Below are 25,637 nucleotides of genomic sequence, written 5' to 3'. Positions count from 1 at the left end.
CAGGCAGTGCCAGGGCTGGCAGGCGCTGCGGTGGGAGCACAGCCAGGGGGTTATTAATAACCTGCTGAGTCAGGGGGGGCTCTTGGGTTTCAGGATCACAAGACAGGCGCTGAGCAGCTCAGATGGATCTCCCTCATTCCTACTTTTTACATTGACAGGGACAACTGCTAAGATGACCTCGTTCTCTCTGCAGGACAGCTCGGCCCCATCCTGACAGTCACTGCACCCAGCAGGGATGCAGGGTTTGGACTGGAGCTGAAGTGACCCCAAAAATACATGTCCTGTCCTAAAGGAATTAAACAAGGAGGGCAGGGGCAGAGACACACAGGATTGATGAGCTATGTCAGGACATAGCAGCCATAACAACCCTGTTCCTCATCAGTGTGATCAAATCACATCATGGAGAGAAAAATGAGTACCAAAGGCCTACTGTCCTGCTTCCTGTGCAACCCCCAAAAAGGCTGTGACTGAGGCTGGCATCTGCTCCTACCCAACAGGATGGAGCCAAGGACTTCATAAGATTCAAAGATAATTTGGAGGATCTTGCATTTCAGTGTCTAATTTCAAGAGTTTTGCAGGAGATGAAAGGTCTCAGGGGATAGAGCAGCTCTAGCAGATAGGGCAGCTCTAGCAAGGGATGGGATCAGACCTCTCAGAAAGCACATTGTCCCAGCCTGGCTGCCACAGCATCACCTGTGTTTCTGTTGAAGCTCTTGGCTGAGACAGGCTGAGCTCTGCTCTGGGGTGATTCCTTATGCATCACTATGGAAAAGTAGTCGGTGATGTGGAACAGATTAACTTTCAGATGCAGCAGCCCATGGTAGCAGTGTGCATTGCAGCTCAACAGCTTCTCTCTCTCACAAACACAGTCCAAGAGCAGACAGAGTGCAAAGAACCATCCCCAGGCCTGAGCCTGGCCCTCAGGGGTGCTGCCAGGGCAGGGGGTGCAGGGACCCCTCACACACATGAGCTCCCATTATTTGCTGCTCTGTGTGCTGGGATCTGGGCGCTGCCACAGCTCCTCAGCCCCACAACCCACTGGTGTCAGGGTTTGCCTGGCCCTGCTCCCCCTTCCCCATCCTACCCACCCTCGGGTGTGCTGGAACACGTTGCCTATCAGGAAGAAGAGCACTCTGGCTCTTGCTGGCAGGGTGTTTCAGGCTGGCAACATCTCCAACAGCTATTTTTTCACCCAGGTCAGGACCAAAATAAGCCTCTCACCCATCCCCAGCAGCTGTTACAGACATCACCCCGGCCACGTCGGTGTTCCCTGGCCCCTCTCCTGTCACAGTGCTCAAATCCCAGCGCCTGCAATTGCTGTTGCTGTAGCTGCCACTTGCAGTGGCTGAAATAAGTGAAGTGCTGAAGCTCTGCTTGACTCCTGTGTCCCCAGAGAGGTCTCATTTCATTGTATCAGGCTGCCTGAGCCGCTGAGCCCCGTTCGTTTCAATTAGCCTGGTAGCTCTCCAATCCTATTTACCTTTATGAATGTGTGAGCATCTTGCTGCTTCCCACAGCAGTCAGATTAAAGGGTGAGCGAGGAATCACACACTGCATCCCTTGCAGGGCAGACTCACAGCAGTGTATTTCCTGCAGTGAGTAAACTGAGACACAGATAAAACCATATCCAAGGGACACAGCAAACCTCATTGAGCTGGGAGCAGCCTGCAGTGGTAACCCCAGATTAGCCAGAAACTCAGTCTATATCTTTTAGCTTTAAATAAATATTTTACATTTTAGGTGATGCATCTTTTGCCAGATAAAAGATAGAAGAGCCTGGAAAGGCTGTAGTCCCTCAAGTCTCCTTTTTGACTAAGTGGTCCCTCCCTGCAGGACCTGTCCTGAGGTCCACGTTCCCCACTTGGATTTTAACAATCATTAACCATCTCAACACATTCCAGCACTTAAATAGGCTCCTTGAGAGGGAGAGATAAGGTATCAGCTTTCCGGTTCATCTTGCCAGCCTGTCTGCAGCAGATAAGCATGTTGGGCAGCAGGAAAGAGGTTATCTAGAAAGGAAGCTGAGCAACAGTTGCTGTTATTGCAGGAGGCTTTGAAAAAAAGTCACCCCACCAGGAATCCCACGAGCCATACAAGCCCTTCCCGCTGGAACGTGATTGATGGTTGGAGTCCAGCTGTGCCTTCCTCCCGGCCTGGGAGGCATCTTCCCGTGGGGAGGGCAGAGCTGCCGGGGTCGGGCTGTCCCAGGGAAGGTCACATCAGAGGCAGGTGCCCAGAAACCTGTTGCTTTCCCTCTCTCCTGCCCTGCCCCTGCTCTGAGGAATAGCAGCAGGAGGGGGTTGGACCGGCGTCCCTGCTGCCCTTTCAGCACATCTTGAGTTGTTCAGGGCTGAGGAGTCTGCAAGAGGGAGCTTTTCTGCCCCAAACTGAGGAACTGCTGTTGTGGGTTGTGCATGGGGTACCTGGAAACCAGCACTGATCTCCCAAGGATCACTGCAAGAGGGGAAAGGAGCTCCTGAGAATTCTCAGCCTTTCTTAACCCAAGCATCACCTTGCTTTTTGTGATGGGAGAGGAGAAACAAGCCATGTTGGGAATGGAGGCTCATTTACCCCTAGTGAAAGATGTGCTTTTCCTTTGGACCGAGTGCTTGTTCATTCATCTTCCTGCCTGTACCATGCTTGCTTTTTTGCAGTTGCAGAAATGATGCATATCAGCTAGGAAAAAAAAGGCAAAAAAAAAAAAGGCAAAAAGCAGCCATTTCCACTCAAATTCCCAGGCCCCCTTTCTGCTTTCTGGTTATCACCCAGGGACAAAAGACCCCTGATCACAGACAAGCTGGTTCAGGAAATGGCCTGAATTGGGGGCTGCAGAACAATTACTGGAGCAAATCCTGCCAGGAAGTGCTCTGAACCCACTCAGCCACCTTCTCCACCCTCTGGACCTGCCACCTCCCTCCTGCCTCCCCTTCCAAGGCATCCTCATGGCATCCCTCCACATGCCCCTGCATTTTGCTGATTCCCATTAATCTGTGTTTTATATAACCCCTGGCTTGTGCTGGACACAAAGGCGACGCATTACTGTGCTATTAATACACAACTCAAGGGTTAGGATTTAAAGCAAATAAAGCCCCCCACAGCCAGGAGAAGCAATCCATGACAAACCAGTGCTGGCAGCTCCAAGGTGCAAATTGCAATGGAGAGAGGGCACCCACACCCAGATACCAGAGGCTGATTCTTTAATCACACTGCATTGAGTGTGTTTAACTATTGCACAGCTCCTTGGCTGGAAGCAAACATCACTGAATGCCCAGAGCACTTTGGGCTCTGGGCAAGTGTTTCATGAACATCCATCATTTTAGTTCTCAGTCTCTGTTCCCATTGCTTTTCATTTAATTAATTTCTGCAGGTCTGGCTTACCAGCACTGATGGTCTTGCACAAAACTGCTGGTCCTGGGAGAAGAGAGGAAATCAGAGAGAGTCCCAAGGGCATGGGGATATTGGAGGGATGGGACTCAGGGCAAGGGCAATTTCTGAGGAATGGAAACCAGCTGCACCTGTTTGCAATTTGTTAGAAAAACTGTGATAGATCCCTCTGCAAAGCCCAAGTCCCATCCTCCAGAGAAGCTCAGAGGAATCACAGTGAAAAGGGAAGAGCACTGGCATTTCCAATGGCCCTGAGCCCACAGGCTGGCCAGCAGCATCTGCTGCAGGGTTCCCACACGTGATCCCAGAGCTCTGGAGCCCCCTGGGAGCTTCAGCCAGTTTGTTCCAACACTGCAATTAGCACTTCATCATGGCCAGACTGTGAACAAAGGCTGTAATACCACCCAGCCTGCTAAGAACCAGGTATTTTTCAGGGAAAGTTCTTTTTTGGAGGGATTGCGGCCCCCCCAGGCCATTGAGCATCTCCTCTCTGCAGCAGGGTTCAAGCACGGATCAGCCCCGCTCAGGCTGTGTGAGGTTAATGGATTTCAAGCGACTCCTGTGATTAACTTTTCCTAAATCTCCAATTCTTTCGTGCCTTCTATTTTTATAAAAAGAAAAGGGGAGGGAGGCGGTATTTACAAGGGATTTCACTCAAATAATGAAATAAATGTGATCAGCCGAGGGACCTTTAATCCGCTTTGACTCCTGTGTCTTGGGGAACCAACGAGCACCGAGATCTTTGCTGCTCCCAGCGAGGCACAGAATGAAAAACCCCATCCCTGCCTGTCTGGGGGGCAGAGCCCCAGCATCATCCCTAAATCGAGCACTGTCTGCAGACACGGGCACAGCAGCCAGGCACTTGGGACAACAGCAGAGAAAAACACCTCTCTGGTCACCTGTTCCCACCTTGCAGCCTGCCTGTCCATGTCTCTGCCTGAAGTCCAGTGTGCTCAGGCAAGAACTGGCTGCATCTCTGGTTCATTTGACCAAAATCACATAAAAGGCATCATCTGTGTTCATGTATCTTTTGTGTTGCAGCACCCTCTGGAATATATATGTGTGAAGGGGAGACACTGTCCCATTTCCTTAGGCTTTGCCCAATATATTAAACTGGAAATTACATGGTTAATTAGTACTCTAATTTAAAATCCTAACCGAAAACCATGCAGGTGATTTCCCCTAATTGGAATGAAACCCTTAGATCTTCAAAAGTGAGTTTGTGGCTGCCAGGGATGTCCTGTAGGGTTTGGTGCTGCAGAGAGCAGTGCCAGGGCTGTGACAAGAGCTGGGGCTCCTGCACTGAGCTCCTGGAAGCCAGATAAACCCATGGGTCCTTTCACCCCCCTCAGAGACATCCTGACTGAACAAAAAGAGTGTGTTTGCCCAAGAAAACCCAGCCTGGGGTGAACTAGAGCTTTTCTAATTCTCCCCTCAATCCTCAAATCTGCCAACCCACCCTCCACCATGTCCCACAGGTCCCTCCCCTTCAGCTGCCTCATCCTGGGAAGGACACAGACAATGAGTGAGTCCTGGGGGACAGAGAGGATCCTGCCACGGCAGGGAGGGCAGCACAGCCCTGACGTGGGAGAGGATTTGTCCTGCCTTCATTTCAGCACAGTCCCAGCCACAAATGGACAAAACAGCTTGTCAGGGAAAAAACACCAGCTTAGGTTGAGGAGAGGAGAACTAAACACCCCAGGCGTGATTGCCACATATGCCCGAAGATATAATCCAGATTTGCTACTTGCCCTGGCCCTGGAACCCTTTTTTTTTTTTTTTTTTGAATTTAATAAATTAAAATCTCTTTTTGCTGCTGAGCATAATCAGCATTAGGGTAAGAGGAGGAGGGGCCTTTCACTGTCCCCTGCAGGATCACACACGAACTCATCATTACAGCAGCCTGGGACTCTCCCAGTGGCACCATGGAGTGCTGATGGCAGCAGTCCCCAGCCCACACACTGCACTTGTCTCCTCCTGGCCATTTTCTTAATTAATCTCTTAGATGAACTGAAAGGCTGAAGATGCCATGGTCAGGACTTCTTCATTCCTTCTGGTTGGACAGGTCTTGGCTTGGAAGGACCTCCCACACCTCACAGGCCTGAATTTGGGGATCTGAAGGTTCAGGCCAAACACTCACATTCCTGGACAATCCTGAAGGAGCTCAAACCATTTGGCTTTTTGTCTCCCCACATTGCCATGTGCACAGAGCAGCCCCAGTGTCCTGCTCCAGCTCACAGGGACAGGGGACAGGCACCCACCATCCCTTGCTGTTGCTATAGAGACAGAAGCTGTTTTTCTCCACAGCAATGCTGGTTGTTTCTAAGCAGTACCTTCAGTGTGGCAGGCAGGGAGAGAGGGATCAGGAATGTCCTGGCTTGCTGGAAGGGCAGCCATGGCTAAGGCAAGGCTCTGCCAGGCCTCTCCTGGTGCCTCTGTGCCCAAATCCACATTCATCTTGTGCAAGGTCTCCCAAAATCTTCCCTTCAGTTGCTGAGGGTATTGAAGTACTCTGAGGGATAAAGGGCACAGGCTGCAGGTGAGCTAAGGAGGAAGATTCCCTGGAGAAACTCTCTGTGGGAGAAAGCCCTAGCCTGTGAATCCCAACTACCCCTGGGAATTGCCCCAGCTCACCTCCCCCTGCTCTCCTGCCTTGCTTTGCTGGGATGAGACCAGCTCAGCTGATCTAACCCACAGTGGCAGCTTCTCCAGGCCATGCTCTCCTGATTACACCAGCAAAGATCAGGAGCAACTCCTACAAAGCCATTCTGCCACCCTGGATATTCCAAGAGAAGACAGCACAAGTGCAAGGAAACCTGGACCTGCTGACACGGCTGAAGAATCATCCAATCTATTTGCAAAGGTTCAGTAAATTCTGGAGCTACAAAGTGAGAGTTTCCCACAAAGGCATGGGAGAAAAGGCAACCCCTGCTCCCTGCCCCTTCAGGAACCTGTCACCTCCAGCCACACATTGGTGCATCCCCCACAGTCGGAGCTCAGAACGTGCTGCCATCCTTGCTAGGGATGAGGATAAACTCTGCACGTGTAATAATGCCTGGAGGGAAGAAAAAGCACCACAGCTCACTTCTTCACAGAAATCTTCGCAGGAGAAGGAGGCTGGCAAAGGAAAACCCTGACGGGAGGGTAGCACATCCCTGCTCCCACACACAGCAGCAGGAGGGAAGCAGGACAGCACCTGCCGCCCCCGCTGCTCTGCCTGCTGCTGCTCCAGCCTCCTGGGACAACCCTGAGCTCTCCCCCTTCCCAACACGCTCGGTGACAGCCCTTCCCAGGGGACAGCTCATCTGTGAGCTCCGTGGGAGGCTTGTGTTGGAAGGACATGGATGCCCCCCTCACTACGCTCCTGCTCCTGCCTCGGAGCCGGCAGCGCGGGAAGCCAGCGGCTCCCAGGGCTCTGTGCTGACATCCCAGCTGGAGACACATGCCAGGGATAGATTTTCTGTTTAGCTTCTTTTCATATTAATCATCAAAGAGCAACAAATGTCAGCAGCTTGCAACAGTCATTAGCTGAATGTCTTCTTCTCACCAGCCCCTGGAGGAAGAGGCCTCCCAGCGTGCAGGGCCAGGTGACAGCACAGGACCCAGCTGACTCCTCCCTGGCCTTGCAAGCCTGGTGAATTTTCCTTGGGATCCACAGGAGGACAGGGATGACAGGACCCCTCCATTCTGCAGGATTCTTCCAGTTAGGAAAGATGTCTGATAGTATCCATCACCTGCCAAGCATCAAACTGTCTTCTGGAGACAGCTAGACCACGGAGAACTGGAACATTCTGTTCAAAAGATGGGATTTTTCTTATGGCAGTTCTGAGGGGGGGGATCCATTTAGGAGACAGCATATTGAGCATGGCCATCACCTGGATAAGGATCCACCAGGCTTCAAGGAGGCCACTTGTCAATAATGGGAAGAAACAGCACCATGTCAGGGCATTATGTCTCCCTTACCAGACCAAAAACTCCTCATGCACCCTCACAGAAGAGGTTTTCCTTCAGTGTTCTGAGCACCCACCTAGGCCCATCCCACCCAAAGCAAAAGTTTGCATCCCCTTGGGCAGCAAGACTGCAGGACCTGCTCCATGCTGAATGTATATCTCAAAGCCAGACTGGACTCGTCTTCTCCCCTCCCTCATGATAAGAACCAAACAGGGCAGGATTTTTATGATTATTTATTATCTGTAAAGCACCAGCAGTGTCCTGACTCTGTACAAGACACAACTGCTGGTTTTACAAAAAGAAAAAAAGCACTGTGGCCAAAATAATTTATCCTCTAAAAAGTTCACAAATGTGTTCTCAGGAAGCTCTCAGGCACTGCCCATCCTGAGGACATACCAAGGTGCCAATGTGAACCACCTAAAGAAGGCAGACATGGAGCTCATTTCTCTCACCTGTAAAGCTTAATTAGGCTGCTGTCCAAACACAGCTTGAGAATATGGCCAAAACACAGGTATGGCCCTTGATTTCTAAAACCCAATCCATTACAAGAATTTTTTTTTTTTTAAAAGGTGGGGAAGCGACATTAGAAAACACCACTACTCATGGAAGTTACAACTGCTTCCAACAAACAACACGTAGAAAATACTGGGAGCGGGGGGGGACTCTCAAAGTATCTTCTAGCTTCCAAGTCCTCCATGTTCACCAGATGGATATCAACATCTGACACGTGTTGGAAGACATCCATATCAACTCCACCAGCCTGAACTGCAAGTAGCCGAACACAAAGCCGGAGAGGACGTCGGTGATGTGGTGCCGCCCGATCATCACGCGGGACAGGCCCACACAGAGGGCCCAGAGCACCAGCAGGATGCGGAGAGGGATGGCCAGGACCAGGTGGTTGAGGAAGAACTTGGAGAGCATGGCCACCCTGCTGGCGTGCCCGGCGGGAAAGGCGTAGGTGTCCATGGTCAGGTAGTCCAACAGGCCAGGGTTGATGTCGTAGGGGCCTTTCCTCTTGGCCAGCTTCTGCAGACCTGCCACAATCATGATGTCCAGGAGCAGGGCTACAAAACAGGAGACACAGAGGGAACAGTGAGAGGCAGAAGAGTTGAGGGCAATTTTCGAGGCATAACATTAAAGGGTTGTTGTGGTCTTTAAATAAAAATTTGTGTTTGGTTCTGGTCAGATGTCCATGGTGCAGCTGTACACAGCTTCCCCATCCTCAGGTCACCACCCAAATGTTGATCAACCCTTCCAGTTTGCCCGCAGAGGAGGCAAATACCACTGTCACCATCTGACAGAGGAGGCAAATATCACTGTCACCATCTGACAGAGGAGGCAAATACCACTGTCACCATCTGACAGAGGAGAGCCCCAAACCACAGCGGTGAGCGACCCACCTGGGCAGGAAGAGAGCAACTGGCACAGCTAAAATTGAAACTGTTTTGGCCCTCAAACCACCACTCTGGTGTTCCTGTTGCTGCCTCCACCTCGTGCTTTAGAAACCTCGTGCAGCAAGGTCCCTGCCAGGCTGACCAGGCTGCAGTGAGAAGCCTGCTGGAGGAGAGGTGCCCCACAGCACTTTCTAGGGTTATGCCTTGTCCTCTCCCAAGCCCATCACCTCCTCCTGCCCAGAGCAGCCAGGGGATCACACCATGCTGACAGATTTCTCACCATGCTGACAGATTTCACTAAGAAAAGAGCATTAGGAGCCAGTGAGCCAAGGGGAACAATAAAGAAAAATGGGCTCCTGTGTTAGAAACAGCACCATGGTGTGTTGGAGGGTGGGTGACATCCTCCTAGACACCCCCCACCCATCCTTCTTCCTCTGCCAAAGCCCCAAACACCCAGAAGCCATTTCTTGTTTCTGCTCATCTCTTCCTCCCTGTGACTTTCTGCCTGAAGTCACCCCACACAGCCCCTTCCCTGTGCAAATGCACTGGGGGTACCACACCTCCCACCCCAGCAAACCCAGGCTGGTGATGGCACAGGCACCTGCAGCTGCAGCTCTCTACACCAAACCAACATTCTTCCTTAACAGCTTCAGGAGTGAAACCCATCAGCACTTGTCTACATCCCCCTCCTCTTCAGCCCACCCGCTTCGTCCCAGCCGACAGGTACTGTCATTTCTATTTCCTAGCATCAATTTTATTTCTCTTTAATCCCCTCATCTGCTGTTCCCCAACCCTCCTAATTAGTCAGAGAGCTGATCTCAGCTCCCTGCAGCAATGACAAGGACGTATCTGCCATCACCAGCACAGCCTGCTCCCTCAGCAGGAATGCCAGGGGCACTTGTTTGGTTCCCAGGCCCTGGTAAAGACCATTCCTTGAGAGCTGACAAGGACTCAGGAGCATGGATGGGAGTGTGGTGGTGGTGGGGATGGGAAATGAGATGGCACATGGGAGGCAGCTCCACCTGCCTGCTCAGCACCTGGCAGGAGCTGGAAGTGAGGAGCTGTCACAGCAGCTCTGCTCACCCACCTTCCCTGTGTGCCACCCCCAGCTACAGCATTGCTTTGGGAAGGGGCTGGTATTTATCCTGGCAGAACCCTCTCCTTATGGCAGACTGCTTTTCTCCCTCATCTGCAGGGATCTTGCATGGGACAGCAGGTGGGTCATGCACGCCCTGGGGTGGAGGGCAGATAGAGCAGAGGAAAAGATCTGGGCACCAGCTCCTCCCTGGCATGGACAGCAGCAGGAACCCAGGACAGACACAAAAAGCAGGAGATTGACACAGAGCAAAGATTCGTGGGTGGCACCTGAACAAAAGTGTTGAGGCTGCAGCTGGCAAGGGGCTGCAAGGAGACCAGTCACACCAGAGGGTTTAGTAGCACAAGGACAAGCAGGGACTGCCCAGCTCCTGCTGGATGTGACCAGCAGGCAGGGAGAGAGCAGGGGGAGCTCTGCAGCCCACCAGGACCCCCACATTCAGCAGAGTGGTTGTCTGCAATTTGCTGATTTTTTTTTTTTTTTTTTTTTTTTTTTTTTTTTTGACAGGCTGGCTGTGGGGAGGAAGGGAGGGAGGGATTTCAGACAGGCTGTGGAGCCCTGGAGCAGCCTCTCACCCTGGCTCCCTGTTAAGGTCAAATGCTGTGAGCCCAGGCCTGGCTGACCATTGCAGGGCTGCCCTGCTACACAGGGCTCTGCTCATGCTGGGCTTCCTAAATCACCCCAGCCCAGCTCCTCACCCCATTAAGTGACCCCAGACAGCCCTGATCCAGCAAAGTGCTTCAGGAGAGGATTTTCAGAGCTCATCAGCCGCATTTCCCACCAGCCCCATCTCACCCTGGATGAGAACTGTGTGAAACTGAAGCTCCACGATGCTCCCTCGGGAACCCAGACTCATCAAATTCTCGGGAACCCAGAAGCATCAGAGAGATGATGCACCAGTGCTGCCAAGATAAGGCTCTGGCCCAAGCTGCTCTGCTGAAGTCAGCACCAATTGCACTGCTGAGAAGCCAAGCCAGGGCTCCAGAATGAGTCTGGGCACCCCAACAGATCCCAGTGTCTCCTCCACGGTGTTCAATAAATTCCCTAGAGACCATTCCCCACCAAACCTGCCCGTGGATCAGCAGCACAAGTGCCATGTGCTTTAGCAATGTGTGGTGTTCACCATTGCCTGTCAGTGTTTTGCACTGGCAATATTTTTTTACGGTCAAAGGTGATGTCAGGGCAACTCAAGGGATGCAGGCATGTGTGCATGGAGGTGTTCAGGGCATGGAGAACAAGCCAAAGAGCAGCTCTAATAATCCTTTCATTCAGAAGATGAATAAAATGGGCCTTCAGTACTGCTAGCTTTGATTTTTGTCAAATGATGCACAGAAAGCAAAAAGCCTCGTTTGCCCACATTTCAGGATGGGAAGGCATGACAGCATTAAAACCAGGGGTTAATTTGCCGTTAAAAGAAAAAAAAAACCACAGAAAATCCCTCGTCTGGTGCTTTTTCTGTCACTTCCCCTTGCACTTTCCATTCCTTTCATGGAGATTTCTTTATGAAACAGCCCCAGCAGCCAGCCCTGGCCCCTGAGGCGTGGGGGGTCCCACTGCCCTGGGGTCTCTGCTGTTCCCCTTCCCAGTGCTGGATCTCTGCTGTTCCCCTTCCCAGTGCCTCCTGTTCTCCTTCCCAGTGCTGGGTCTCTGCTGTTCCCCTTCCCAGTGCTGGGTCTCTGCTGTTCCCCTTCCCAGTGTCTCTCCTGTTCCCCTTCCCAGTGCTGGGTCTCTGCTGTTCCCCTTGCCTCTCCTGCTGCTGGCAGGGTGAATTCAGCAGGCAGTGCTGCTGCCAAGGGCCCATCCTTCAGGAACAGCCACAGACAGTGCCATTGCCCAGCAGCCCCATCCTTCAGGAACAGCCACAGACAGTGCCATTGCCCAGCAGCCCCATCCTTCAGGAACAGCCACAGACAGTGCCATTGCCCAGCAGCCCCATCCTTCAGGAACAGCCACAGACAGTGCCATTGCCCAGCAGCCCCATGCCCAGCCCTATTCCCTCCCCATCCCATGACCTACATTCCCACTCAGACCTTGGCTCACTTCCTTCCTCCCCTCAATGCACATCAAATCCTCCCTCCTCAGGCGGGCACTGAGGGGTTAACTCTATCGGGTGCTCCAGCTGCAGGTGGGTGTCTCTGCACTGGGGACTGCTCCTGCTGTTGGACCCCAAGCCCCTGAGCCTTGCACCTGCCACCTGCGAATCAGCAGCGCCACCTTCGCTCTGTCCTTGCCTGGTGCCTCACAGAGCCCTGCAAATCCTCCAGGCTGCCCTGGCTGGAGGCTGGAGCAAACACAGCCCCAGGAGAGCCCGTGGAAAGGAGCCTGCAGCCTGCACTGGCTGCTCTCTGGGGACCCTGGGGCTGTCAAAAGCACAGCAGGGATGGCAGAGTGCCACCTGACTGAGGCTGAGATGAGAGGAGCAAGAAATTTTAATGTGAAGCATTTTTTTCATCATGCCTTTTACCCCAGAGCCAGGTAGCACTGGATTTAAACCAGAGGCATCACTGGATGTAAAATCCAGGTAGTGCTGTATTTGAGACTAAAGGAAGGATTAGCTCTCGCCCATTCTTGCTCCTTTCACATTTTTCTGAAAAAAATCAGGAATTTCCCTGTTGACCTGGTGTTAAGGGAAACAATCCTTCAGATTTCCAACACAAAACCACCATGTCCCCAAATCCTACATTAACATCTACAATTTCCTTAAAACACAAAACCAAAGAGCAAGTCTTGTCCTGCCTGTGACAATTTTAGCATCAGAGATCACCTTGGTATTGTAAAAAGCCAACATCTGGCATCAGATGCACAGTAAATGAGCTGAAAGTGAGCCCCCTGGGCAGGCATTTTATATCTATTAATAAGGAAAGGAAAACAATTATCTGCCTTGGTCCTACCACCAAATGTTAGGAGCCCATTAGGAGCAGAGAGGTGAGCAGAGAGGAGCCCTGTGCAGGCTGGGCACAAGGACAAACCTGAACCATCAGCAGCACAACCAAAGCAAACCCCAAAGCTTGTATTTAAAAGGAATTGAAGCAGTTGGGTGTCCCCTGTCACCATAAGGTCCTTTCTGTCCCCAGGGTGGCATCTCTGCTGCTGTCCCTTAAGGCTGGAAGAGGCTGAGGATGGTGTGAGCACCCTTGGGGACACGGTCTGCTCCAGGTTGGAGCCAGGCAGTGTCTCCAGGGAGGGAGGCAGATTCCAGCTGGGGTGTTTATATAAACATGTTATCAAAACCACGGCTGAAAAACAACCTGGGTGCAGTTCTAGGGGCAGGGGGGGAGGAAAAGAGGAGAAAGCCAAAAAAGCCCTTGGCCTCATCTGCTCCTGCAGCCCAGATCCACGTGACTCCACACACATGGGGCTGCCTGCATGAGCCAGGGCTGCTCTCCAGAGCCCAGCCTGTGAGCTCGGGATCAGAAACACTCACAAGCTGGACTCAGCCTCCCAGAGCCACGGCTGAGCACATGGGGAGGGGAAAACAGGGAGGTAAATGCTCAGGAATGAAGAGTGAGCTCATTACACGAGCTCAGGAGGCTCCCAGTGTGGGAGCAGATGTGCCTCAGACAAGATGTGCACAGAGCAGAGCCAAGCTGGGGACAGCTCATTGCCTGGGCTTCAAAGCCAGCGTGCTGGAGGTGGCCTGTGCTCCCCACTGCAGCTGCTGGGGCCAGGTGCAGGGCCAAGCCTGGCTTGGAAGGTGCTGTATTGCCCAGATTACCCACCCTCACTCAGTGCTGAGCTCTGGACAAATGCCACCAGTCCCAGGAAACAGTTTCTTTAGCTCCATAATTAGAATTCATAAATTTCCCCCCCCCATTTTTCTTTTTACTTACGTGCCCCCTCCTACTCCTTCTGAACTTCCCAAATCTCCTGCAGGAATTAGGCTCCCTGAGCTGGAAAATGAGCTGTTTGCAGCCTTATCTTGTTGGCATTAATGAAAGATGCAGGTTTCAAAAGAGTCTTCACCCTCCCTCCAGTGGAGTCAGCAGCACCTGGAAGGGGTGCACTCTGGAAATGAACCCCTCCATTCCATTTTGTTCCCCAAATGTGGCACTATTGGGTGTAAGAGCTGACAAAAAACGCAGATGGCATGACACACTGAAGAGCCAATGACTCAATGAATCAGGCATTTTGCTGTTTGGGGAGGGGGTTATTTTTTGGCTGAAGAAGCATCAGTGTGGGGTAAGTGGTCATGGGGAGGTGATAAAATGGTGGAAAGCAGAATTGTGCAATTAATTAAAATAAAACCCCACAACAACTAAAAATAGATTTGCTATATTCTGGATGATTAGAAGCAGCCCTGAGTGCAAACACAGGCTGCCTGGAGTTCTCCCCTTGGAAGCACTGTGCCCTGGGAGCTGGGAAATTTGTACTCAGCATCAAATACTGAGTGAGGGCTTCACTGGGGGGCTGCACAGGCTGGGGAGAGGTGCAGGCAAGAGGGGGAGCACAGTGAAAAGGGCTTGTGCTGTTGGGGAAAAGGAGCTGAGCAGCCCTGAGGATGGCTCATCTCCCTCCAGAAGGGCTCTGACAGCTTGAAATGCTCCTGTACCCCATGGCAGCAGCACAGGAGCCATCAGCACACCCCAGAGCCACACCTACAGCACTGCACGGGATGAGCTGGAGGAAGAAAAGTGCCTTGGGCTGAGGAGCAGCAGCATGGCCCAGCCCACAAAGGCAGGCTGGGATCCTTGCTCAGCCTCGGCGCTGTTTGGGCTTGGAATTCCACCCCATCGCTTTCAAAGAAGCACACTGGCAAAAAAAAAAAAAAAAAATTATAAAAAGGGTCTGATGCTGTGATGCTCAGAGGGTCTCCAACCATCACACCTCCCAGTGTGGACCCAGATCAGGTACCTCTGCCAGCATCCCTGTACAGATGGAAATGGTTCTCTGTTCCAGGTTAAAGCACGGAGGTTTCCTCAAAGCGGAGGAAAAAAGGAGAGTCCATCTGATTCCTCTCTTTCCCACCCCATCCTGCACCAATCCTGACCCGGAGCAGGATTTCCTGTGGGCTCTCCCTGCCTGCTGCTCCTCCCAGCTCACCTCGCTCCCCCACCTCGCTCTCCCCAGCCACTGCTCCTGTCAAGGCGTGTTAGAGGCAAACACTCTCACCCATTCCTGGCAGCTCCCCTGGCTCTGCTCCTGCAGCTCTGCCCGAGTGGAACAGCCCCTGTCCCCTCCGAGCTGCAGGCAGGGGCAATGGGAAGTTGTTCCCGGAGTGACAGACAGAAGGATGACTCATTTCCCATGTTTATTCCCCCTCTTCCCATTCAACAACCCTCGCACTTCTTTTCTCTTTTGCTCTGCATTCAGGCTCGGTTTCGCTGCCGGCTCTGCTGGGTTGGAGTCCAGCTCCAGGGTTGGATTCCAGCTCTCTGCACATTCCCCAAGGGCTGCACTCTGCAGGGCTCTCAGCATCCCCAGCAGCCAGCCAGGACCTGGGCAAATCGGTGCCGCCTGGTCCCGAGGGGCTGATCCGAGCACGGCTCTGATGGAGGCCCCTGGAAACACCCCCGTGCCTGCTCCAGCCACAGTCAGATGAGTCCCAGGCTGTCCCTGCCTGTCCTTTATCCAAGGGGACACTGCAGGCAGCGGGACACATTCCTGCAGGCGGCAAGGGGGGCAGGGGAGCCGGGAGAGCTGGGCATTGCTGGCTGCTCAGAGATGCCTGAGCTCATCAGCTGTGAAGGGATGAAGGCTGAGCACAGAACCCACCAAAGACCACGGACTTCAGCTGCTGTATCTGGGCAGAACAGAGGCAGATTAGCAGCCTGGAGTGATGAAGAGGAATGTTTAATGCCATTAACAGGCTGGACCCGTGTCGAAATGCTGGATGCAGGGGCATCTGTGCTGTTCCCTCTGCCTGGCACCTTCCATGGGTCACTCATGGTGGGTTATTTGGCATTGAAATGTTTCCACCTCACTGGGCAGACGTGCTGCTGGCTCAGTGAGACCTTGGTGGGCACTGGCAGGGCTGGGAGGGGAGTGGGACAGCAGCTGAGCCCCCTCCCTGTGCCAGGCTGCCCAAGGAGGGATGGCTCTGCAGGGCACCAGCTCCTGAGCTGCTCTACCCATCCCTGATGGAATGTGCTCTGCCCTGCCTGGCTCAGGAAATCCCTCCTCTCACAGTGCAAGAACGAAAGGGGAAAAAATAGACACATCTGGCCCCAAACCATCCCTGGGGCTCTGGGCTGAGCAAGCTCTGCTGGATTCTGACTGATCCATCAGCTGTGCAGCTCCCCGGCCTCTCTGCTGGGTCTGGGCTGCCCTGAGGCTCAGCTGACAGGATCAGCTCCTCTGCACTGCCTGGGCATCTCATCTACCCCTGACCTTTACCAGCACCAGGCTGCACTGTCTGGATTTTTCATCCTCCAAAGAGAAGCACGACAATACCTAAAGCACATCTGTATTGTTAGAACAGGATCACTGGGGTCTCGAGGGGCTTGGGGAAGGCATTTTTCTCTCTCTCTTTCCTAATCCACCAATTTCTTGCAAATCTGGTCTTGCTTGGAAGCTGCCAGGATGGGACCACAGAGTTCTGACCATATATATGGATTTATAATTTTCTTTCTTAGAGGGTCTGTAGGGAATGCTTCAGAACATCATGGCTTGGCTCCTGGTCAGAGTAAAGCTATGCCAGTATTCAGGAAGAAGGCTGGACAGAGCAAGAACTTCCTCCCTGCTGACCTCCAGGAATGGAGAAGCTGCCCTGGGCTCCCTCCTTTCCTCCTCCTGTGGCATTCACCCATGCCCAGCCTGACACTGCTCGATGATACATCCATGGCCTCAGGCAGTGCTGTACTTAATGGGATAAATGCTTAGTGACAGCTCCAAAGAGCCATCCTGCCCTCCAAGGGGATGCAGAGCCAGCTGGAGATGGCTGAGCACTGGGACCAGTGTCACTGAGACAGCAAGCAAAGAGAAGATTCTGTTCTCCTAGTCTGGATGCCTGATCCAGAGAGCAGAACCAGTTCCTGGTACTTCAAACCAAGCACAAACACAATTTTATGAGCAAGGATGACCCAAGCAGGTACCTCCCAACAGCAAAGGCACCCAGCTGGATGGCAAATAACTAAACAGCAGGGGTTTGGCTGTAAACACAAAAGTGGGGCCTCGCTGGAGTGACCACCTTGGGTGGGCAACCATAGTCCATCCCCAGTGACCACATTCCATCCCCTCTGCAGTGAGAAGGTGCCTGGAACTGCAATGACCATCAGTTTAACGAGATCAATCTGTTTAGTTTAATAAATAGGAGGTGAAGAAATTACTTGAGCACCATCCAAAATACTGAAAGGCAGAAGAGATGCTGGCTGGGAGAGCTGCTCAGCTGGGGAGAGAAGGGTATGGAGACGCAATGAAGGGAAGAGTCCAACTAAAAGCACTTGTGAGAATCCCAACCACTGCAGTAATACAGAAATGGCTCTGACAAGTTCACCCTCACTTGTAACTGCACATCAGATTGAGTGTTTGGGTTTTTTCCCTTAACAAATTGAACAGGAATAAATTAAGGGATGTGCTACAGCCTGTATTTTGCCGTGGGTTAGATCGATGATCCAAATGTTCTTTGCTGGCTTTGCAGTCAATGAATCACTAAATTTGGATCCACATCCTCACCAGATGGATCAGAACCAGAAACTGAGGTACTGCTGCCCCCAGGGTTTAATAGAATTTCTGTCTGGTTCTGAAGCAGATCTGGGCATTTTACTGAAAGTTTTATAACTACTTTCCCCCTGCAAGCCCAACTGCAAAGTTCAAATTACTTTCTAAGCACCTTTGTTTTCAGGAAACCTTTGTGATTGCAGAGAAAAGCTTGAATAGTCCTAAAAGTTCCAACACTGGCAGACAAATAAAATGAACTTTATAACTGGGGGATTTCCTGGGTTATGATTTTATCAATTTAGCCAAGGGGTTGTGGAGCTTCTCCCTGACTTTTGCTCAGCCAGGGCTGGTGATGCTGAGACAATCTTCCTGAAATATGTCCTGGCAGAGGGATTTTTACAGTGGGCACAGATATCTGCTTTCTTCCATCTTTTCAGTAACAGGCTGTGTGTGCTTCTCTGGCTGTTTGGCATTTGCTGGAAAGGATTACTGTGAGAAGGGGAATCAATAAATTCCATCACAGATGACAAACATGGAGGGAAAACATTGCTTGGGGTTGTCAATCAGCATCTGCAGAGGGGATGGATGGGGCATCCCAGGGTCAGACCCCCTCACCTGAAATGCCCCCACAAGTGTTGGCAAAGCCCCTGGTGGGAACTCCTCCTCCATCTGCAGTGGTGCTCCTGCCAGGCTCCCAGTCCCCTCTCAGCAGTCTCCTGTCTCCTTGCCTTGGAAGCCTGATTGCAAATCCTAAACAAGTGCTCTATGATGGGCTGGCTGCCTGCCCAGAGACTGCATCAGAAATTCTGCTTGATGTATCAAACCCTCAGCCAGCCGGGGGAAGGGAGGAGAGCCCGGGGAGGCACGGAAGGGGTGCCACAGACAGCCCCAGCTTCCCTCTTCCAGCAGGGAAACACCAGGAGGTTCCCTTTCCTTTGACCTGTGCCTGAACAGGAGGGCTTTTCACCACATCCTGGTGGATTTGAACCATAGGAAAGCAGCAGCAAGAGAGACCAAGGATGCCAGATGCAGCAGAGGTGCCATGACCCTCCTGTCTACACAAGACCCCACTTTTCATGGGACCTGTCGAGGTCCAGCAGCCCCAGGCTCCCGGCCAGGCTCCTTCTCCACCAGCAGTGCAGATTTCATGGCAGCAGCCACTCAGATACTCAGAGTTTCTGACTGCAATCTTAAATATGAGCCCAAGGCCGCTGTCACAGCAGAGACCTGCTCTGTGGGGTGACACAAGTCCTCCTGCAGAAGCTCTGACAAGAGAGGCTGAGGACACCTTGGCCAGTCCCACCAGGCAGTGCTGTCTTTTCAGAGGGAGCAGTGGAGCTCTTTGGGAATTGCCAGACCTATGGAACTGGTCCTTCACACCATTTAACTATTTCCTGTCTTGGCAGTGGGAGTAGTGTGTCTAGGCAAGGATGCAACACTTCAGAACCCCCAGCCGGTCCCTGGGCACCACGTTGGAGCTCAGGAGACCTGGAGGTGTGGGTAGTGATGCAGGGATGAGCTCTCCCAGCCACCACTCCACAAAGTTAGAACATGATCCTGAAGTGGCTTTGCATTTGCCCTCCTCATATAGCAACAGAAGGGTGAGAAAGCCTTCCTTTCTTTTAAGCCAAAAGGGGCACTAGCTCTTTGTAAGGATCTCAAATATTTTGGAGTCAAAGCAGTCAGAGTTTTCAGGCCCCAACCCCGTCTGAGGCTCTTGGGTCAAGAGACATCTGGAAGCTGTGCTGGTTGCTGTTAGTCACCTGCTATTTCATCCTCGTGCCCTTTTGGATGGAGCCTCTGTTCCCAGGAGGGGCTGACCCCAGCCCTGAGGAGCCCCTGCAGGAGCTGCTGATGTCAGTGGGCTCTGCATCACGCTGGAGCTATTCTGGCCTCTTCCCACCACAGCCTCCCCCCAGGAGATGTCCCAGCACCAGGACAGTCTCCTCCAAAGGAACAGGGGAGAAGAGGCAGCTACCACTGTGCTTTTCAAGCCAGTCCAGGTCAGTCTCCACCCTCTCTGAAGGATGAACTTGTGAAAAAAAACCCCAAAACCTGGGGTTGCTGAGCTGTGTCATGTCAGAGTCAGCCCCTGCAGACAGGACGTCCCTTTCCTGTGGTGCCTGTGAAATAAAGTGTCCCTACAGCCTCTCAAAATGCTCCCTGAGAAGAAAGGGTCTAAATCCAGTGTTTTCAATTTCTCCTACCAACCAAAAGTGGGATTGCTGAGTTTTTAGGGCGGGTGAAACACAGAGTGTGGGTCACAGCCAGAGGAGAGGGTAATTAGTCACAAGGAAAAATAGGATAACTGGACCCTGTGCCAAAGGCAGAAGAGCAAGAAGAGCAAGGTCCTCGGGTATACGTGGCCTGGGCAGGCTGGGGCCAGGATCTAAGGCAAGTCACAGCTAGAGCTCATCCTGGTCACTGGTGGGACATCAGGGTGGGATGGGCCTGCACAAACCCTTCAACACATCCAGAAACAGGGACACTGACCACCACCATGCAAGGAAGGACTAGCAGGAGAGCCAGAGGCATCCCAGCCTGCCTACACAGCCTCTGGGTCAAATTAGCACATGGAAACGGGGACAGCAGCAAGAAAGGTACCCAAGGGAAGGAGGATGTAAGAACAAACTGCAGCAAGGAAGGTGACAGGACTCCATCACGTGGAGTCTGGTCAAGAAGGTGGCAAGGGGATGGAAATAACATCCTCAGGAATCAATCCAGATATTAGAGACTAATATCTTTATGATATCCTATCAAACACCAGGGCAGCTGACCACAGATTAAATAAAAGACACCACTGCTGGTGTCCACCCTCCCACCACGGACACTCCCTCAATCTGACAGGACAACCCTGCCCCATGCAGGACCAGGGGCCTGTCCCTGCTCCATGGCTGTTCCCAGCTTCCATGGCTACTCCACCCCTCTCAGACACCCTCTTGTGCCATCCATCTCCCCCAGCACCTGGGACCAGGAGGGCCAACAAGTGCAGCATTTACCCTAAAGGTCACTCCCTGCTTCCCGGCCACTTCTGATGCTGGGAGCAGCCCGAGGAGGAGTCCCACTGCTGCTGTCCCTTGTGAGGAGGGCTGGGCTTCCCCAGCAGGGAGGGAGGTTGGCCACTCACCTAGCAGCAGGTTCATGAGGACCTCCTGGCCTGCCAGCGTGCTGCTCTTCACCAGGCAGATGAGCGTGCCCGCAATCCAGGGGATGCCGTGCCCCGTTATCCCCAGCAGGTTGATCATGGAGCGGGCGCCTCCCCAGGAGGAGGCTCTGTTGGCACACACCCCCAGCCTCTTGGACATGCAGATGTCGATGGCCAGCAGCGAGTTGAAGGCGATTCCCTTGAAGGAGGGGTTGAGCTGCATGCAATCCTCCTCGGGCAGCTGCTGCGACTGCCGCCGCTCCTTGGGGCCGCTGCTCTGGGCACCGGCTGCCCCGGCCTGGCCGCTCTGCTTCCTGCTGGAGCTCCTGCCCTCCTGGTTCCCCTTCAAGGGCTGGTTCAGGGAGAGGAACTCAGCCCTGTTGAGGACATTGTTCCTGTCTCTGGCCCTGGACCGTGGCTGGGATGCTGGCATTGCAGTCTCTCTTTAACGCAACCTGCTTTGCAAATACCGGCAAGGAGAGAAATCCCTCTTCTCCCTGCAGAAAGCTTCCCCCACTCCCACCCTCACAAGCTGTGAATTTGGGAAGCTACAAACGTTCCCCTCTGTTGCAGTTGCCCCCAGCACAGACTGCAGCTGTTAAATATAGAGTAAGGAATGCACATGGCTGTTTACTTCATGGGCCTAGCAAGCTTGGAAGGAAAATTAATGCCAGGCTTGGCAGCCACTCCAGTGCCAGGGAAAAAGGTTGGACAGCCAATAGATATGAAGAAGAGGAGGGAAAAACATTGTGCCAAAGGTTGGTTGCTTCTGGCCTGGTCTATTTAAATCTTCCAATTGCTTATTCCCCTGGGCTGCAAGGGAAACTGGGAAACGTAGTTCTTTTTGTGCTGCAATTCACATTTCAGTGCCCGAGTCAGAGCTGGAGATGATGGCATCCCCCTCCCTCCTCAGGGCACCCGTGGGCGGCTGTGCTGCCTGGCTTTGCAGCACCACGACCAGGTGTCACCCAGGCACTTCCCCTCAAGGGGCTCTCCCCCAAATCTTCCTGATTCATCTGTTCTTCAACTCCTCCCCCCCATAGCTGGGCACCCAGAGTACCCCCCTGGCACAGATACCTTTCAAAGCACCCCCAAGCCCACCCTCCCTGCGTTTTCCATCACTCACCCCAGAGAAGCATCACCTGCCTCCTGATCACCCGGGCAGGAGCTGCTGATGAATTCCCATCCTCCTTCAATTCCCATCCTCCTTGAATCCCCACCCTCCTGCCCCGGCGCTGCGTGGCCTCGATAGCGCACATGTCCCTGCCGTGTCCCCAGCGCGGCACAGCCCGAGCTGACAGCAGGTGACAGCCACTGCTCTGTCCCCCGACAGCAGCACAGCCCCTGGCCCCAGCAGCACGGAGGGGAGGGAGGCTCTGCCAGGCCCCAGGGAGGACAGGGAACACCTGCTGTCCCTCCTGTCCCTCCTGCCACACACGCTGTGCTCCATCACTGTCACCTCCCACCTCCCCGCCAACCCCCCTGAGACATCCATGGCCCTGGGAGCATCCCTGCAGCTCCAGTTCATGGGGCTGAAGGATCATCCTGCATCCCTGGGAGCATCCCTGCAGCTCCAGTTCATGGGCTGAAGGATCATCCTGCATCCCTGGGAGCATCCCTGCAGCTCCAGTTCATGGGCTGAAGGATCATCCTGCATCCCTGGGAGCATCCCTGCAGCTCCAGTTCATGGGCTGAAGGATCATCCTGCATCCCTGAACAGCAGCTGTGTGGCTCTGAGCCTCCAGCACCCCTGGGACACACCACCCATGTCATTCCTCCTGCCTGCAGGGTGACAGCCCAGCTGCAGCACCCCCTGAGCCGGGTCACCTCCACTGCCAGCACCTCCCCTGCACAATGGGCTCTCCACAGCACCCCCAGGCTCCTGGAACAGGATTATTCCTATGCAAATAGGCTGGAAATCCCCCGTGGGTGGAGAATTGAAGATGGATATTACATTGAGGAGCAGAACATCCACAGCTCTTGGTGCCAGTGACATTTGTCTACACAACATTTGTCCAGTTAGAGAGGTCAGTGGATGCACAGGTAACCCTGGGAACTGGGCACCCAGGTGTCTTTAAAGGTCTTGTCCAAACTGCACTGGGGAGTTTAAGTACTAAATGAAAGGTGGTTCTCAGGCTTCCAAAGATAATAACAACAATTTTACCTTTTCTTTGCACTGTTATACATAGCTCTCCAAATTCCCTCAGTGAACTGCGCATCCAGGTTGTGCCCATGTGAGGGACAGACCATCCAGGTGGCAGCAGTGCTTGGACAAGCAAGTGTCTGAGGTCCTGGGCTTTGTTCATATTTTCCTCCTTCAAGGGAAAATAATGTACATCGAGTTATTTCTGATTCATACCCTCCTGGAACTTATCCCTGGTCAAGGGAGGTGATTCTGCCCCGCTGCTCTGCTCTGGTGAGACCCCACCCTGGAACACTGCATCCAGCTCTGGGGTCCCCAGCACAGGAGGGACCTGGACCTGTTGGAATGAGTCCACAGGAGGCCATGGAGATGCTCCAGAGGCTGAAGCAACTCTGCCCTGGAGCCAGGCTGGGAGAGCTGGGGGTGTTCAGCCTGGAGAGGAGAAGGCTCCAGGGAGACCTTGGAGCTCCTTCCAGTGCCTACAGGGGCTCCAGAGAGCTGGAAATGGAGTGACAGGGCTGGCTTCACCCTGACAGAGAGCAGGGTTAGATGGGACATTGGGAAGGCATTTTGTACAATGAGGGTGCTGGGGCCCTGGCACAGGTTCCCAAAGAAGCTGTGGCTGCCCCATCCCTGGAAGTGTTCAAGGACAAGGTTGGACAGGGCTTGGAGCAGCCTGGGATAGTGGAAGGTGACCCTGCCAATGGCTGGGAGTTGGACTAAATGACCTTTAAAGATCCCTTCCAACCCAAACCATGTGATTCTGTGATGCCAGTGGGAGGAAGAGCTTGTTCCCTTCTCAGGCACCCTCACCCAGCCCATAAAACACAGCCTCTCCTGGCCCAGGTACCACGTGGGGCTGTGGCAGCCCTTAGGTCGCTCAGGAACTGCCACATCACCAACACCCAGCATCTCCTGCCTGATCCCTGGCTGTGCTGCCACTACCAGGGCAGTCAGCAGCCCATGCCCACCTGCCTGCCCTCACCCCACTGCCCAGCATGTGGAAAATCTCAGCCCACCTGGCATGGGCCAGGCAGAGAACCATCAGCACTGCTTCCGCCTGGCTGCAGCCATCACCTCCCAGCGCATGGCCTCCTGGATTTTCCCACTCTGTGCAAATGTGGGGCTCTGCAAACAGCAGTGGGCACAGGGATAAAGGCACTGGTGGCCAGGACCCTGCAGAAACAGGGAGACTCCTGCCCAGTCTGTGCTGGGGATGCTCAGCTACAAATGAACAGGTTCCTCGGGAGCTGTCAGGGGTTAAAAAATACCTTGAAAGCCCTGGGAGTGAATTTAATCTGGTGCCTGTCTCTTCTGCTGACACTGATAGGAGGGAATTTCTGTGCCCCAGCCTCCCCATGAGACTCCAGCCTTGCACTCCAGCCCCAGTCCTGAGCAGGAAGGGCAGCATGGGATGGGTGCAGTGCCAGCAAAGCCCTGTCAGTGGTGGAGTGGGCAAGGAAAACTGCCTGGTCTCTCCTGCAGCAGGGTGGGCTGTCACTGACAGTCCCAGCTGGGGAAACTGAGCTTGGGAGGAAAAATCCCTGATCCCACTGAGGCCATGACAAGCCCCATCCCATAAAACTAACCCGGGTTTATAAATATCCCTGCAGACAGGCTCCCTGCTCGGCGAGGCTATTCCAGTCCTGACACATGATCCACAGGGGTCATCCAGCACCTGGGAGAACGCCCAGACAGACAGACAGACAGACAGATCCGGCAGGCTCCGTGTGCCCCCTGCTCAGCCCGGCTGCGCTCAGCCCTGCCCACCCTGCCTGCAGGGCTGCCGGCCACGATCCCCGGCACAATTCCACAACCCCAGTGGCCAGCATGGCCAGGAAAACCGCGCTGGAATGTGGGTGGGACAGCAGTGACAGCCCCATCCCCTCTCTCTGCCCTTCACTGGCAGCGTTGGCGCATCCCAACCTCTGGCCAAAGCGGCAGCACTTGCACCCAAAGTGCATCCAGCAAACCCTGCACGGGATTCTTCCAGGGACAAAAAAAAGCTGGGTGGGATGTGCTAATGCCTTAATCACTCACAGCAGCCCGATGGAGACAGGCACGACCAAAACCTAACAAAAATTCCAGCTGAAGAGCTGATTTAATTAGAGTGAGATAATGCAATTTCCTAGTTGACCAGAGACAGCCAAGTTGAAGTAAGACCTGGCTGAAGCTTCAGTGGAACTAGAGTCGCAGAATATGCAGTTTCACCAGGCTCAGGATGCTCTGGGAAACTGTGACAAGCTTGTTTGAAAAGTGTGAAAGAGTCTTGGAAATGTCAAAGGATTTCAGCACCTTCTGGAGGCTGCTGGATATTTCATTCGGAAGATGCTAATTTCATTCTTCCTGGTACTACATGATAGTAAGTGCCTTGTAACGTGAGCAGGTTCTTAGTGATTCTCTCTGTCACAGGATTAGTGACTAAATTGTGCCTTTCACAGCAACTGGGAAGTTTAAAATAAATATTTCTCAATGCTTCGAGAAACACGTGAAGAGGAAAAACATCACAATAAGCTGTGTTTTTTCCACTTGCTGTGGGTGGAAAGGAGCAAACCTGCCTCCCCTCATCCTGTGGCATTTTGCTTGTTAGGATCACCTGGTAGCTCAGGTCTCTCCTACCTGCTAAGGGCTAATCCAGCCTGCTGAGAGCGCAGGGTGGGAAGGACTAAGAGACATTTACAGCAGCTCTGCACTGCTGTGCCACACCACAAGCAGCACCGGCAAAGAGATTTTTACCTCTCATTTCCCCAGGTTTCCTATTTAGAAACAAGTGGCAGAGGACACACTCATCCAATGCCTGATGTCCATCAGCTATTGCTGAAATGCCAAAAATTTCACCTCCCCTGGTGCTCAGATCCTCAGCCAGCTGATGGCCAGCAGGACCAGCTGGCAACATTACCCTTAAAACTGCCTGTAATAGAAGTTTAC

General features: G+C 53.1%; 1 protein-coding gene across 2 annotated transcripts; it reads right to left on the bottom strand.

Moving 5' to 3' along the window:
• Positions 1–7,552: 7,552 nt before the first annotated feature.
• On the bottom strand, positions 7,553–22,966 carry PLPP7 (phospholipid phosphatase 7 (inactive)). 2 transcript variants are annotated; one of them, XM_066562961.1, is made up of 3 exons: positions 22,731–22,966; positions 20,549–20,943; positions 7,553–8,399 (listed from the first exon to the last, which is right to left on the bottom strand). In XM_066562961.1, the coding sequence occupies exons 1-3, from the start codon at positions 22,814–22,816 to the stop codon at positions 8,035–8,037; spliced, it is 846 nt and encodes a 281-aa protein (XP_066419058.1). In that variant the 5' UTR covers positions 22,817–22,966; the 3' UTR covers positions 7,553–8,034. The 2 variants fall into 2 exon arrangements, with proteins under 2 accessions (XP_066419058.1, XP_066419059.1); XM_066562962.1 differs by lacking the exon at positions 22,731–22,966 and adding an exon at positions 21,693–21,736 and having other exon boundaries at positions 20,549–21,021.
• Positions 22,967–25,637: the final 2,671 nt, after the last annotated feature.

This window comes from Molothrus aeneus, chromosome 19, assembly GCF_037042795.1.
Source record: "Molothrus aeneus isolate 106 chromosome 19, BPBGC_Maene_1.0, whole genome shotgun sequence".
Lineage (NCBI taxonomy): Eukaryota > Metazoa > Chordata > Aves > Passeriformes > Icteridae > Molothrus > Molothrus aeneus.
The sequence above is the reverse complement of the archived record's forward strand: the minus strand, read 5'-3'. Positions and strand labels throughout refer to the sequence as shown.